This window comes from Bos grunniens, chromosome 11 (assembly GCF_055505025.1).
Source record: "Bos grunniens cultivar Pamir isolate PY7600 chromosome 11, Bosgru_T2T1.0, whole genome shotgun sequence".
NCBI classification, from domain to species: Eukaryota; Metazoa; Chordata; class Mammalia; order Artiodactyla; family Bovidae; genus Bos; species Bos grunniens.
The window spans coordinates 13,533,335-13,549,258 of record NC_141175.1 but is presented as its reverse complement, the minus strand read 5'-3'; the positions used below and the strand labels follow the sequence as shown (position 1 = coordinate 13,549,258).

Below are 15,924 nucleotides of genomic sequence, written 5' to 3'. Positions count from 1 at the left end.
GTCCCCCAGCTGGTCCATTCTGACAGCGTAACTGAACTGGTCTTGTGCCTTCAGTCCTGGGCTCTCTTGCTGGCTCTGGAGTCTGGCGTGTTTGTGACATTGACCATCGAGTGCACTCTGGCACTGATGGGTTCTCGCAGGTCCTGGGCCAGTGGATGCGGAGGTGACAGAGCCAGGGCACCCTCTGCCCACCTGTCATCTGCTCCCTCCCGCTCAGTACTGTCTCAATCCATGGTCCAGCCTCTACTGTGGAATACACCACGAGCCCAGACTGTGCAGATTATGACACTGCTGAAGAGGCTGTCGTGTGAATACCATGTTTGTTTCCTTAGATTTGCTCTCAGTTGAGTGAAAGATTGGAGAAGCAGCAGGCTGCTAATAAAGTAGAGATTGAGAAAATTCGGGTAAGTCTTCATTTATCAAAGAGATTTTATCCCCCCTAGTTCATTTAATGGCTGTATTCACAAAAGATTTGGGGAGGGGAATATTCCACCTGGATTTCAAAAGTGAGAGAGGCTGATGCGTGCCTGACGGGGCAGCTGTCGGGGCCTGGCTCAGCGACTGACAGCTCCTGTCTGCCTCTTTCCATTGGGTAGGGGTACAGAGCAGACCAGAGGAGTCCTGACGTTAGACCTCAAGGTGCAGGTGTCCCTGTTCTTTATAAATCCGTACAACGTCCTCCTCTGGATTACTTCACTTTTTAAAAAAACCACATGCAAGAGCCCCTTGACTGGAGGTGTTGTCTGTGACTCCTGCAGCAGCACGCTGAGGCAGAAGGGTCCTGGGGGTGACAGGTCTCACTTGAGGGTGGCAGCTGCAGAGGCCAGGCCACTGCCCACGATTTTCTGTAGCTGGGAACCACTCCCCACGATTTTCCGTAGCTGGGGACCACTCCCCAGGAGTTTCCGTAGTGCGGGGACATCTGCCTCCTACTATAATGGACCCAGATACAGTGAGAACCGGAGTTTTTAAATGTTTTGTTGCCAGTTTCAGAGGTTTTGTTCCTTGATGTTTCTTTATTATTAGACTACTTGTCAACTTTTACTTGTGAATAATTTGCTGAATAATTTGAAAAAGATGAACAATTTACTGAAAGATACTTTACTAACATATTTATAACTGGGTGGACAGAAATGTGGGAGAGTTCGTGACCATGTTTGCATGAAGCAACATTTTACCTGGAACAAGGTGATATTTGGCCTCTATCATAAGCAGTGTTTAACCAGCAGTACCAATTTTTTAAGCAAAATTCATTTTCTGATTCTAAAACTAATAATGTTCATTGAAGAAAATTGGAAAATACGAATAAAGGGGCAGGGGAAGAAAGCCTTATAATCTCACTACCCACAGACTACACCACCATTAACACTTTGGTGTGTCTTCTTTCCATGTTTGTATTTCCTCTAACATACAAATTTTCTTTCAGTCTAAGATACGCATTTTTTTCAAATTTACATCTGAAGTTGGGACATATTTCATAACTAATGGCTTTTGTGGTTTCACTGGCAGAATATTTTCTTAGAGGAAAATGAAATGATGTTTCTTATAGTCATTGCTGTCTTACTTTCGTGAAATGTAGTGTGTATTTGTAACTAAGCTTTAACGACATTTTCGTGTCCTAGTTCACCCAGCACCATAGCATTTTTACCAAATTATGAAAAATTCCTCAAAACCTTTTCCGAGGCTGCATACTTCCTTGTATAAATACAGCACATCCTATGTAATTTCTTCCAGGAGCTGGATAGTTTATCTCCCCACCTCTTTTCTGTGTCTCTGATTCTGCAGTGAAATTCCTTGTACATAAATCTTTATCTAGTTGCTCCTTTTTCATTTTTTTAGCTAAGATTCCTAGATGTGAAATGACTGGATCAAGACATAACAATATTTGTATTGCTTTTGGTATGTAACGCCAGGTGACTTTTCCAGTAGGTCATCTAACAGTTTACAAAAAGAACATAGTTTTTCAGAAGCTATAGTGCTCAGCCAGGCTCCCCAGAAAGGAGATGCTTACACCTTCATGTCTCCTTTGTCTCTTCACATCTCACCTTCAATTTCAGCAAAAAGTAGATGACTGTGAACGCTGCCGGGAATTTTTCAACAAAGAAGGGCGCATAAAGGGCATGGGCTCAGCTAAGGAAGTTGTGGATGAGGATACAGATGAGGAGAAGGAAACGCTCAAGAACCAGCTGAGAGAGATGGAGCTGGAACTGGCACAGACCAAGCTGCAGCTGGTGGAAGCGGAGTGTAAGATCCAGGTAACAGTTGCAGCCTCGCATTCCCAACCAGCCCTCTGCCCCTGATGCAGGGGGCCCAGGCCTGCACGAGGGTATGATTTTCTGGGGCTAGAAACCCCAGAAATGATATTGACGGTTTGGGGTTTTTTCCCTTTTATACTTGGACCATAATCCTCCTGGGAAGAAGCCTGTTACTTGTTATTTACTAGTGGATGTTTAATTAGTATTTAGTCTGTCCTAAGAATTGGGCTTTCTCATAATGAGAATTATCCATCTAACTTGGAATCCTTCTGGTGGAGGAGAGAACATATGATTTGAACTCGCAGCTGCACCAGCAAACCCTTTGACATTGGGTTAGTAACCTCCTTACACTTCAGGTTCCTCATCTGCCAGTGGAGGTGATGAGGGTCACTCTGATTGTTTGCTTTGAAGACTAAAAAAGCTAATGCACACAAGGGGCTCAGCATGCTGTCTGAGGGCTTCACAATACCAGCTTTTATGTCCCAGCTCCTGTCACTTAACCAGCTTTGTGCCTTAGGACTTATTACCTAATTTATCTGAGCCTCCTTTCCTGAAGAAACTGGGACTTATTTTGGTCATCTTTATACTGCACGGCTAGTTCCGGCAGCACCGTGCTGAGCACAGGGCAGGCGCCAAGCACAGAGCATGGAGGAACCCAGTTTAGGACTAAAGCTGAAGACCTGGTCTCCCCATCACATTCATCACTGGACACCTGCTCGCCCAGGCCCAGTTTCAGCTGCTGGCGCTGCAGAGCTAAGACGCGGCTTGGGCGACTGTCTGGGTAATTAGGAAGGGCCTCACCAAGGGCGGTGTCTGATCAGAGAATGGACAGAGGTTGCAGCTGGTGAAGGGGAGGAGCGCTGAGCCAGCACAGGGCATGGCATGTCCTCTGTGCTGTGCGCCCACAGCACAGAGGGCGCAGTGGGCCTGCCCGAAAGGTCCAGATTGTGAAGCATCTCACATGTCTTGCTAGCAGGTCTAGACTTCTAAGGTGCTTGCTGGAAATTAATTCTGCGTTCTTAGCTAGAGCGTTCGGCTGACTCCAGGTGTGCAGTGGGTAGATGGAGGGTGAGATGTTCAGATGGGAGGCTGTTTCAATAAAAAGATGAGGTCTTAACTAGAAAACGTGCCAAAGCTTTTGGCCCTCCAGATCTTTCTGTGCCAGTTTTGAGAGCGGGGGTGGTGGCTGTTCCCAGAGTTGTCTCAGGAGGAGACAGACTACACTTGTTGCCTTGGCTCAGCTCTGGGGAGGCAGCGTCCTTTGCACAGGAGACCAGCATCCTCATGTCCATTGTTGCTCTTCCAGGACTTGGAGCACCATTTAGGCCTTGCCCTCAACGAGGTCCAGGCAGCCAAGAAGACGTGGTTTAACCGAACACTGAGCTCCATAAAGACAGCAACTGGGGTTCAAGGGAAAGAGACTTGCTGAGAGCAGCTGCTGCCTCCAGACCCTTCGGAAAACATGACACCTTTTGTTGCCTTCTTTGGCCAGATGTGTGATTCTGTGACATGCCCCAGGACAGAATGTCCGCAAGTCAGATCCATAGAAGCCTGTCGGGAGGTCACTGTGGACCAGAGCTCGTGAGGCCCTCCTCACTGCTGATACTAACAGGCCCGCTGACTCGCCTGCCGCTCTGGACACTCCGAACGTCACTCCTCCATGTGACCTCCGGCCTCTTCCCAGTTAGGTCAGCTCATATCCAGCCCAGCATCCGAGTTGACGTTATCAGAGTTTGGGGATCTTCAGGCTGTTGGTTTTTTTCTAAACCTTTAATTTTTTTTTAAAATACACACACACATACAAATATATATATATATATAAATATATATATATATATAGGGGGACGTAGAGCAGGGGATCAGTAACTCAAGTACCTGCTCCAGTGCCAGCAGAGGGTCCTCTGTGTAGACATGGAGAAGCACTTTGTTTAAATAGGAGGGTTTCATGCTTGTAGTTGAAGCCACCTAGTTTTGTTAAACTCTACAATGCACAGGTTTTGGTTCGGCATCACTCACGTTTCTGATCAATTCTATGCAACTCTCATAGTTTCTGTTGTTCTTATTGTTAGCTGCCAAATGACTCCACAGCGCTGGGGCGGGTGACTTGACCGACTGTGAGACTGGGTTAATCGTAACATGGACAAATCTTATTTTGCTTCATGTGTCTGTGTGTGTGTGTATAGATATCTTTTTCCCAATGCACCCAACTGACAGTGTTTAAATCCCAGACTAGGACTGATCTGCACAAGTTAATTACGTGGTTATTTGGGCACTTACTGCATTCAAGGTTTGTCGGGCTCTGCTCTCTACCCTGCTGGTGTGAGAGCTGTGAAGAGCACCTTCACTTCAAGGTTCCTAGTGTTTTTGCACAACAGGTTGTACAAGTGAGAAAGACTTTGAGTTCTGTATGTGTGTAAGAGAGAGAGTGTGAATGTAAGGCTGTGCAGACACATGCCAAGAGGCCCGCGTCCTGCTGGCCTGTGTCCCCGCCTGCCTGGGCCTTCCCTGGGGTGAGGCCAGTGCAAGCCTTGCTCTTCGGATGGGCTGCAGGTTCTCACTTCAAAACTATAGAATGGGGGTTTTAGCACCTTTTTAAAAAAAATAACTTTAGACTTTTAATTTATATAGTGATAACGCTGACAGGCTGTCTCGCAGATGATTCTGCCGTCTTCTGTGCGTGCAGTGTGGAGTAGCTGGTTACAAGAGGCACTGGTTTGTATATAAAGAGACTTGGGTGGTTTTGTATCTCTTTTTTCCTGTTGGCTGTATTAACACTTGCTGAAGTCATCTGTGATAAGGGAGGTAACAAGCGGCAACCCCTGATCCCCCCAGACCATCCCCTCCACTGCTGTCTGTGTCCTTGTTCAGTTACCAAAACAGCTATGCGCCCATCTAAAACTAGGTGTGTGGACATTGTGCTAGGGTAGTTTCAGTGTGTCAACTTTATGAATTGAAATATAAACCAGTAAAATTGTATTACTGTTTCTTTTGTTGGTTTTATTTTAACAGCATATTCATTAAATATTTTGGTACAAACAGCATCACTTTGTAAAAACCAGTTTTATCATTACGTGCTCTTGCCCACTTCCTCCCCCGCTCCCGCTCTGGGCTGAGATGCGTGTGAGCAGCCATGCATGGCCAGGCCCGTGGCGGGTGGCGGGGTTGGGGGAGAAGACACAGGCTTTGTCCCCCGGGGGCTGCTGCCGGCACCTTCCTCGTGAGGACTGTCCATCCTGGAGAAACGAAGTGCTATGGTGATGGGTAAGATGTGACTCGTGTGCTACAGGTTTAGGGAAGTCTTAATGGAGGTGAGCGAGTGGTAAGACCTTGAAAGACAAAAGCATCTTACCAGGCCGAGATGGAAGAGGGCACTGCGGGCCCCAGATGTGCACATGCAGGGCAAGCGGCCGAGGGGCAGAAGTGGTCAGTACCCAGACTCTCTGGGAAGAGTGCTCCTTCCGACCACTGCTGGTCTTCCTACGCTGCAGCCCCCCAGGAGGAGGCTCCCAGACGGGCCGTCCTTCACCACCTCACCCACTTCTCTGCAGCAGGAAGAAGAGAGCAGTGCTCCCCGCACCCGACGGCCCCTGCTTGCTTGACCTGCCCTCCACGACCCCGACACCAGTCTCTGGATGAAGCAAGCTGAGCTGCAGGCCCCGGAGAAGGGAAGGCGGTGAGTGAGCCCTGCCCCGTCTTCTCTCCACAGCCCAGATGCAGGCCTGGTGCCTGGCAAGTGGCCGGGCTGTGACAGGAGCTCTGCGAAGGCCGGCACAGGGACTCTGGAGGACAGGTGGGATCCCTTTGCTGCTCAAGGCCAGAGGGCACGTTTCTGGGGTCCATGTTCCCGGCCAACCAGGTCGAGAGTCCAGAAGGGCTGGCCTGCCCCTGGCTTTTCCCTGCCCCAGAGTCACAGTGTGAGGAGGATAGGGGCTTGCAGAAATCATCCACTCAGCGGCTGTGCCCTGTCAGGAGAAAGGCACCCCCTTGGCCCATCAACCTTGGCACACCTAAAGTGACCAGGGTCATCCTGAGAGAATGAACGAGCTCCACCTTGGGTGAGGGTGGGCCTGGATGAAGTGGTTTGGTGGTTTGGTGACTGGGAAACGGCTGGAGCTCAGAGTGGGAGGAGGTGCAGAGGTGGTCGCGTGCAGCAGAGGGGCCAGACTAGCCCCCCAGGAAGCTGAAGCAGGGTGTAGGTTTCAAGAAGCCTGGCTGTGAAAGTCAGTTGAGGGGAAGGAGGGTGGTTGGAGGGAACCGTGGTAGGAAGAGCAGTGACTTCGTGCTGGAAAACTGGCATCCTGGTACTGACCACGTGACCAGGGCTCCACTTCCTCCCCGACTGCAAGACATGAGACAGGCTGAGTAGCTTGTTGAGCAGATCTCCAGGGGGCTGCTCGCTGTCAATGCGGGCTGAAGGCAGCTCATAACAAAGGCAGGAGGGATCCACTGCCCGGTCTCCAGGAGTGCCGTCTCCATCTGTTCTGGACTCCCAAGTCCTGGCGGCAGGAGAGCACCATGCGGGGAGTGAAGAAAAGAAAAACCCTCTAGAACTAAACCCCAAACAGCACTCTCAGCTCTGAACTGCCCAGGAGCTGTGCAGAAAGAGGTGGTGCCAGGGGGAGGTGCCAGGCCTCTCAGACCTTTTGGTTCATCTGGATGATGGATGTGTGAAGGGCTGAGGTGCTTCACTTGCTCAGAGATGCATGATTCTGACCCTGGGATTCAGGCCGCCTTCTCAGCTTCATTTGGACAGAGTGAGGAGAAGCAGGCAGATGAGCTCAGAGTGGCTGGGGCACTCAGTTCCAGAACAAAAGGACTGAACGCTCCCTAGCCCTGCCCTTCCCCCGTTGCTGTAGGTGTAGGAACCTGGCCCATGGAGAGGTTTCTGGCCCAGACCCTGCGGTGTCTCAGCTCCCAGCGACCAGCAGGGCAGCTGCTTTAAGATGACCACGTGGGCCGCAGGTGGGAGTAAACTCACACTGCTTCACCGCAGGCACACCGGGGCTTCCCAGTGGCTCAGTAGGAAAGACTGCCTGCAACGCAGGAGATGCGGGTTTGACCCCTGGGTTGGGAAGATCCCCTGCAGCAGTGGTAACCCACTCCAGCGTTTTTGCCTAGAGGATGGACTGGTGGGCTGCAGTCCATGGGGTCACAAAGAGTCGGACACAACTGAGCACGCACGCATGGGCACAGCTGGACCAAAAGCCCTGGGTTCAAGCCAAGCCATGACTCTGGATGCGCGCCTCAAGTGGGAAGGTCACGTCTCCCTCCTGAGTTCTCTGCCATGGCCTCAGCGCTCACCTCTATCTTACGTGCTCCTGTTAAGCTCGGCCCTTCCCGTGTTCTCCCTCCAGTTGATGGAACAGCCCTATTAAGTGATGCTGTCCCCAGATGTGAAGGTGAAAGGCTTGCCCGTGGTGACAGCATCTTGGATTTCAATGCTTTCTACCAGGTACCACCACCACCACCTTCTCTGACCCAAAGCCAGGCAAACAGTGCTCCTCCCGTGAAACCCTGGCTTCAGGGTGGGAGCAGGGCCCCCGGGAGAGAGCAGCAACTGGCTGGCTCCCCTTCTCATCAATGCGCCCACCCATAGCTTTCGTCCACTCACCTGGAGGGCAGCAACAGGCCCTGGCCTGGCTCCCCCAATACCCCTCCCTGGGCTGCCAGGGCATCTTTCTCATTCTTCCGGGGGTGAGCCGAGACCTTAGAGTTATTGGAGCAGTTACTGCAGAACCTCACACAGGGAGCAATGGGAAGAGCGGTTTTTCAAGTTGCTGCCACCATTTAGAAGTTCTCCCTTGGGCAACTGTCTTTACCTCTCTAAGCCTTAGCGTCAAGTGGGAAACCGGTCAAGAGTAAGACTGAGGCAGGTGTGCGAGATACCGACGCCTAGTCGAGGCAGTGGCCAGAGCTCAGCACTCCCTGTGCCAGCTGTGGGTCAGAGGCTCAGGCAGCGTAAACTTGCATCATTAGCAAAGAAGCAGAGTTTCAAGGACTGTAAACAGGAGTAGGGCTGAGGCCTGGCCCTCTGGCAGTGGAGGGAAATCCTTCTCAGGTGCTGAGCTGGAGGGTCAACGTGGCTCTGCACTTGACCCTTTCATCAGAGCCAGAGTAAATCCTGCACAGAAAAGTCCAGCCCAGTGCTGTTGAAGACAGAAGCTTTTATTTTTATTCATCCAAATGAGGAAAATGCAACATGTCAGGGCATTATAGACAAGCTGCAGCAGCCAGACAAGAGGGTCAGTCAGTCTGTTAGAGTCCAACACAGTCAGTGTGGAGGAGCCGCAGTGTGGACGCTGCCTATGGGAGTCGGGGTGCAGAGAGTCCCTGTGATGAAGGCCAGGCATCTCTGGGCGAGGCACTGGAGACAGTCCACACGTGCAGGCTGCTGCCTCAGCCTTACAGCTCAGAGTCCTGCGTGTACTCGCCGCCCCAGAGCGGGGACAATCCACGGTGCTCGTATTCGCCAATGTTTTTTTAATATAATACACAACATAGTTATTGCCAAGGACTTTGCACTGCAGTTATACTATGTACACTTTTGTATTCAGAAAAAAACACAGTAAATAGATAACACAGGTATTTTATATAGATTTCTTAAAAGCTGTCTTCATCACCAGACCAGAGTGAGAGCAAGTTAGCCAGAAGTTCGACGTCCTACGTGTCACTGTGCAGTAAACCAGAAATGTCTTCTACCCACAGCTACATGTGGCGCCGCCTGAACCCCTGTCCTGGCTGAGGGAGGGCTAAGACTGAGCAGGACCCCTTCCTCCTCTGTAAGGGACAGATGCCCCTTCAACAGCTCAGGGCTTCAGGTCTAGACTGGCTGCCTCCTTCCCAGTGAATTCTGCTCGGAATGGATGAGCAGCAAGTCTCAGCGGCCACCATCCGGGAACCCTACTACATGGCAGGCAGACCAGGGTGCCGGGACTGTGGGGCCAAGAGGCCCGGCCCACCTGCCTCCCTCCTGCACGTGGCCTGGCCCCACCTAGAGCTCCTTCAGGAGACCTGCCTTTTCCTCAACATGTGGCCGGGCCCCAGCCACTTAGAGAAAGATTCAGCACAGCTGGGCCACCCGGTCCCCAGTCAGCTGAGCTCACAGGTACCGAGGGGACAACAGGCTCCACCACTGCTGAGAGCTGTAGTTAATGACGTCTGCCTGAGGCAGGTGGCTCACGACTCATTCAGACATCACGAGAGACAAAGGCGCCCCCTGACCAAGCATTCCCTTTGCGGCCTCAAGACCCTGGAAAGGAAGTCTGTCTGGAGGTTGACACCAGGTCATGAGACATCGGAACCACCCTTGATCCCTGGGACATGTGGAAAGGCCCCTGCCTCCTGAGAAGCCACCACAGTAAGGAACAAGGGGACCAGTGGTACTCCATGTCCGCATAGAGAACCCCACCGCACCACATAGGGCCGGCCTGGCAGGTGAAAGAAGAGGTATTTCAGGAACCTGACTGAACTCCCAACTGTCCCTCACACAGGGGCCATTCACTACCTGGGCATCAGGGCCGCAGCTGAGGGAGCCGGTGAGGTGAAGAGTCAAGGAGGCTCAAAGGTGCAATGCAAACAAGGAAAGGAGTGTAAGCTTAACCACAACTTAAGCCCGAGGGTGTTTGTGAGGAGAGGTGCTCATGCCATCCTGAAGGGAGCAGAGAAGAGGCTGGATACTGGGAATTAGGTTCAGCGTCCTTGATAATAAAGTACAAGTGGAGAAGACAGTCTTCTAGCTGTCTATGACTCATTTCCCTAAACAAAAATTTTAAAAAGTCTTCCCAGAACAAATATTTAGGTTAGATTCAAAAAAGAACTTTAGACCATCATCTGTTTCCCTAAGCAGGAAAATGAGACAGATGGTATCAAGCTCAGGACCATGGGCTAGGACAGGGCGACTCCACAAGGGTCTGGGTGCCCCGACACGAGTAAGCCTCCCTGTGAGGCCAGAGCTGCCGGGCAAGGATACGCCTGGTGCCAGAGCCAGCTGCACCTCTGGAAGATACGAGCCACAAGCGTTGGAGTTACACACCTACTGGCATCCCAAGAGCCCCACCAGGAGCCAGATGAGCCCAGCAACAACAGGGTGTGTGCCCTACAGCCATGACTTCACAGCGACTATTTCCACCACCCTCACCTGATGCCACAAGCTCACTCAAGCGGGCAGTTCCTTAAAGTCCCCCACCAGTATGAGGCCTTTCCCACATCTGCCCAGCAGCTCAGGCAGCACCAAACCCCTCACCTGCTGGCTCCACCCCCAGAGGACCCACAGGCCACGTGAGGCTGGCCGCACCCCCTCTCAGCTGGGGGCCTTGTCTCCTGAGCTGCAGGGGAGCCTCACCTACTCCCACAGGCATCCACGCAGGCACTCATGCGATTCTGAAGCCAGCACCCTCCTGACTTCCATCCACATCACAGGAGAATGCTAGCAGCTCATAGCCCTGAACGTCACCTCGGTGCTCAGTCAACAGCTGTGCCCTTCGTTTGCCTAGAAACATCTCTGAGGGAAAATACTGTGGCCAGTAGAAAGCACTTGGTTTTTTTCATTGCCCCAACTTCACAGAGCACCTTGGGGCAAGCACCGTGTCCGATTTGCAGTCGTCCCTGGCGTCTGGGATGCACCTGAGCAGTGACTGCTCCAGCCTGTGCATCCCGCCTCAGCAGTTCACAGGCTTCATCTCCCTCCCACTCCTGCATAAGGCTTTCTTGCCAGGTGACTCCATTCTGAAGCGAGGGAAGCCCGTCCCTAGCATTTTTCACCTTCATACACCAAGGCCCTCAGCCAGCATTAGACTAGAGACAAGGTTTCATTGATGTTGCCCTTGTAAGGGACTTCTGAATAGCAAGAGAGAAGCAGCGCAAAGGTGGCAGACGTGGCCATGTCAAAAACTGGGCCCCTCATGCCACCGGCAGTCAGAAAAGCTGTCTGACTCGCAGGCCTCCCCTTCCCACTCGAGTTCCAACACGGTAAGCAAACTGGGTGAAAGTCCAGACTGTAACAAGCCTGATCTTCCCCAAGCAGAAGATCTTTCTAAAACATGTCTGTCATCATGGCACCGTCCTGAGCACAGCCTCCACACGGCTCCCTAGCACCCTTAGCTCACACGTTCCTCTCCGGAGCTGGTCACCGTGGCTTTCCCTCGTTTCAGCACCCGCTCCCCAAACAGGACCCACCTGAGCTCAAAACCTGACGTCCTTCTGGGCAAGAGCTACACACCTAACAGACATGCAGGAAGCCTTGTGGGAAGGTGGATGGGTCCAGGCAGCAGATGTGAGGAAACTTCCAGTCATGATTATGCCAGAGGGACTGGAAAGCAGGAACTGGAAAAGTGTGGCCCACAACTGTCTGTACACTGCTCAGCTGCTACAACGGCAGCACGGAGTGGCCATGACCACCCAACAGGCTATACAGCCTGAAAGACTTACCGACACCAAGCCTAAGGCAGCGAAAGGCCCACTGGGCTGAACAGAGAGACTCCCGAACATCCCAAAGGCTTGATGGGCTGTGTCTCAGTGAACATTGACCTTTAGGGCTCTGACAAGTGCTCAAACCACCACTGCCTCTTGCTCCCCAGCAGAGCTACAGAACTGCAGACGTGCAGAAGCACCACCCTCTCCCCACCAACTCCTCGGAGCTCCCTACCCACCTAGGCAGAATGAGCCAGAGTTGGCAGAACAAAACAGGCCCAAAGCAGATTTACTAGTAATTTTTAAATCCCACCTTTTCCTCTTTAAAGTACTTGTAGAACTGCATACCTCCCCTGGCTAAAGGCCTTTCTCTACAGATGCTGAATCCAAGGGACTCCACCCCTTGCCAGGTGAAGAGGCCTAAACATTACTTTAAAAAGCAGAAGCCCCTGTACCAATGACCATCCAGTACCTGCCACTCCCTTGACGGGCAAACTCAGCAGAGCTGGCTACAAACCTCTCCATCCATCACCAAAAAGCTTCCCAGAGAGCACAGGAGGGGCATGGGTCGCCGTGCCCACCAGACTCCCACTTCCTGGCCCAATGGAGGCAGTCCCTGCCACCCCCCATTCCTATGTTAGTCTCAGGCATCACCATCGTCCGTCACCTACTGCAGAGGGGCCCCTCGTGCCCTTGCTGGGTGTGGGTTCCTGTGGTTCCCTGGCCCCACAGCCTCCAGCCCAACCCAGGCAAGGAGCCTGGACGTGAAGAAATGCCCTCCCTGCCTCTCAACCCGCTGGCTGCCTCCCTCAGCCAGCCACCATCCTTCACCAGAGCACCTGCATCAGCCTCTCCGTTCAGTCCGTCCTCATCCAGCTGTCCAAACTGACCTCCAGAGTCCTCTCACCATCCTGGAGGATGGTTATCACTGAGGACAGAGCACCTTTCACAGAGTGGCCCCAGACTGCACACCCATGTGCCACTTCACCTTCCTCGCCATCCCAGTTCCATCAACAAGCACCTCCATGCTGTCCCTTCTGCACACACCACACGGCCCTCGAGACCTGGCTGCCCCACTGGGCCCGTGGATGCCCGTCTCTGCAGGAAGCCTCGGCTACCTCGCTAGAGCCCCTCACTCTCAGTTCTCAGTCTGCACAGGCCTGGCTCTGCTCTGGGATGGAATGGGAGTCCCTCTCGCAAGCATCCCCCTGCCTCCTGGGCTCCTTGGTCGGGTTTCACCTTCTACTCGGCTAAACCGAAAATCCTGACGTTTTCTTCAGCGGCTCCTTCTGCCCCAGCACAGCGTGATTAGGAGAAGGAAGTGACAGTGGATGTTTCCATATATCCATGTGCCCAGGACAGGAGACGTGGTCCTGGGAGTGGCAGCAGTCTCATCAGCCTTCCGTGCTGACTACACTGAGGACCGGGCTCCACATGGCCAGGAGACCAGGACTGTGTGGGCAAGAGGCCAGCTGTGCAGGCTGTCAGTTTGCAAAGAACACGGATGTGATCGGTGACACTCCCAAGACCACTTCTCTCCTCTTGGGCACATGCATTTATTGGAAACACACACTGCCACCTTAACTGCCCAAATGGCTGCACCAGAACCACCTATCCCCTTCTGGAGCCACATACGACAAGTAAACAGAAGCCGTCAGAATACCTGGCAGAGAGGTCCACAGTGTCTCCACATCTGCCCTTCACCAGCCTCATCTCTCTCTCTCGAGGTTCCTTCCGCTTTTCTGAGCTCCTCAGGGACCACCTTCCAGTTGATGTGGGAGAAGGGACTCCCCTCCAGGGTGATGGCACAGCCACCATACTTTCCATAAAGCTGCCTCCACAGATGTCAGAGAGCTGAGCAATTTCTGAGATCAGCTACAGGCTAGAAGGGCCCAGTGAGACCCTGGCCCCAGAACTCTGGAAAGGTGACTGAGGACGACCCCTTCAGTTAGAGCAGCAGAGAAGGCCTAGCCAGAAACAGGACTGCAGACAACCAGAACGTGGATGAAGCTCAACAAAGAAAAAGCACCTGTCAACAGCATATCCCTGCCCCTCATCCAGTGCCTGGGGGGCCTCTCCAGTGGCAGTTACTGGTTTGCACGTATCCCAGGGTTCTGTTATGGTACAAAAGTGGGTCTGTGGAAACAGCGGTGCAGCTGACAAAACGAGGACAACGCGCAGGTCGCGGGGCCCAAGGATGGGTGTCAGCAACCCTGCCCAGGAGCCAGCTGGCATGTCTGAGCAGCCAGAGAAGAAAGAATCTGAAGTCTGCTTTCCTTCTTCTCCCCTGGTGGGGAGGAGGCAGGAGTCAGGGAGAGCAAGCTACACAGGATATATTCCAGAAGTCTGGAAGAAAGGTAAGTAGGATGAATGCATCACAAAGAGGAGAGGAAACTGTTGCCAAATGGTTTTGGAAAACAGGACAGGCAGCAGACTGGACTGCCGACACCAGCCCTAGTGTGAGCACAGCGCTATCAGAATGGGTGGCCTGGGACACTTACCAGCTATGTGATTTTGGGCAGGTCGTTTTGTGTAAGCCTCTATTTCCTCATCTGTCAAAGGAGAGAACTTCTAGATCCCACAGTTGTGGTGGTGTTCAGATCTCCTCCCTAAGAAAGGCTTCTGTGAACTCTAAAAACAGAAGAAACGGCCTTGCCTCCGTGTGGTGGAAACTCACTTATTAGGAGCCGCAATGCTTTGCCACAAATAAGCTGGGTGGTTTTCAGAGTCTCTTGGCTTCAGTTTTCTTGTCTGTGGAGAGGGAACCACATCCCTGCGCTGCTGCTGCTCCGAGCGGCACCATCAGGGCAGGGCATGGTGGCAGCCGGGAGAGGACTCTGCTGCTGCCACACACACGGGGGCCAGTCTCTCCACAGGTCACGGCTCGGGGGCTCCTGCAGTCTGGGCTGAAGAGAAGGTTCTTCTCCCTGATCCCCTCCAGGATTATGGCTCATGGCTCAGAAAAATAGCCAGCTGTCAAGGACAGCAGTGACTTGGGGTCAGGGAAGACTCTCTCCCTGAAGAGGATTCTGTATCCATCCCCACACCCCCCGGACCCTGAGCAGAGATCCAGCCGGCACTAACCTGCCGAGGAGCTAGTGAGGGGCCCACGGCCTTCCCTGAAGCCAAGTCCAGGGGCCACTCCTGGTGGGCAGAACAGGCCACTGCAACCTGTCCCCACCCCCACCTCTGCCCAGCACTTGCCCAGGGCCACCGCTGCCCCAGTGAGCCACACCTCACCAGCTCTCCTTCAGAGTCTGGCTCCGACATCCCCACCTCCAGTCTCAGGCCAGACAGCGTGTACTCAGAAAGCATTAGCTGAATGAAAACATACACCTCAATTTCTCACTAATATTCAAACAGAAAAACAAGCCTCAAATACAAAAGCTTCCTCTGTTTATACAGCCACACCTCAGCCTTCCAATCTATCTTTCCAGTCACTCTAAAAGAAAATAGCCCTATTTTCAGCCAGGATACTGGTCTAAAATGACCTCAAGTTAAAGCCTAGCCTCCAGCACAGATCCAAGGATTGGCCTGAGCCTGTGAGCTCCAAAGACCCCATGACAGTGAGGCCCTGGCTTGTGTTCAGGCCCTTCACAGGCGCCACGTGGCCCTGCCTCGCTGCCCACACACCACCTTCCTGTCACCCAGCGTGCTTTCTCACTTTCTTTTAATCCACAGCTTGGTGCTGCAGAAAAAGGCATGGCACTTAAAGCCTCTGGGTTTCAGTCCTGACTCTAGCCCTTCACTCTGAGCATCAGTTTTTTTTCATCTGTAAAATATACCACCTTGAAGAGGGTTGAGAAGAAAAATGTCCAAGTGCCTGGCACACACAAGATATCAATTTTAGCGTCTTTCCTCCTGCTCTTTCTTCCATCCACTGCTGCCCAGAGGCCCCCCAGATGAACTGACTTGAGGGCTACCAGTAACTACTTGGGACATTCAGCTAACATGTGAATGCAGAGACTGTTCTTCCATATGGCACAAAAGGATCAAGGGAGGAGAAAATGAAGCAAAGCCTAGAGAAACCAGGCGCCTAGGCAGCGCTAAGAGAACACCCTCCCAGCAGTGGCTCATTCCCTCACCTCCTTGGGGCCACAAGCAGCGAAAAGATGACTTGAGACCACATCTCCAGTTAGGAGACGCTAATCTGACTCTCAAGCAGCTGGGGCAGATGGTGGCAATCCCCATGCTACCCACCAGCAGAGACAGCAGAATTCTGCCAAGAAAGACCCTCCTTAGAAGGGCCAAGTAATTAAGG

General features: G+C 52.5%; 2 protein-coding genes across 23 annotated transcripts in view; one reads left to right on the top strand and one right to left on the bottom strand.

The window, feature by feature from the left end:
- RABGAP1 (RAB GTPase activating protein 1) overlaps positions 1-5,296 on the top strand; it is a 169,408-nt gene extending 164,112 nt beyond the window's left edge. For all 13 annotated transcript variants that reach the window (XM_086325323.1, XM_086325313.1, XM_086325314.1 and 10 more), the window contains 3 exons: positions 333-404; positions 2,058-2,255; positions 3,562-5,296. In XM_086325323.1, coding sequence (XP_086181449.1) covers positions 333-404; positions 2,058-2,255; positions 3,562-3,684 — 393 coding nt within the window. In that variant the 3' untranslated portion in view covers positions 3,685-5,296. The remainder of the gene's footprint in view (positions 1-332; positions 405-2,057; positions 2,256-3,561) is intronic.
- The window catches only part of STRBP (spermatid perinuclear RNA binding protein), a 199,131-nt gene that overhangs the window by 11,926 nt on the left and 171,281 nt on the right, over positions 1-15,924 (bottom strand). For 6 of the 10 annotated variants that reach the window (XM_086325335.1, XM_086325336.1, XM_086325333.1 and 3 more), the window contains one exon: positions 5,232-6,751. The exons of 2 other annotated variants lie outside the window; for them this stretch is intronic. In XM_086325335.1, the coding sequence (XP_086181461.1) occupies positions 6,477-6,751 (275 nt within the window). In that variant the 3' untranslated portion in view covers positions 5,232-6,476. Of the gene's footprint in view, positions 1-5,231; positions 6,752-8,399; positions 14,295-15,924 lie in introns of those variants that run through there. 2 more of the 10 variants (XM_086325338.1, XR_015136366.1) reach the window with 2 other exon arrangements.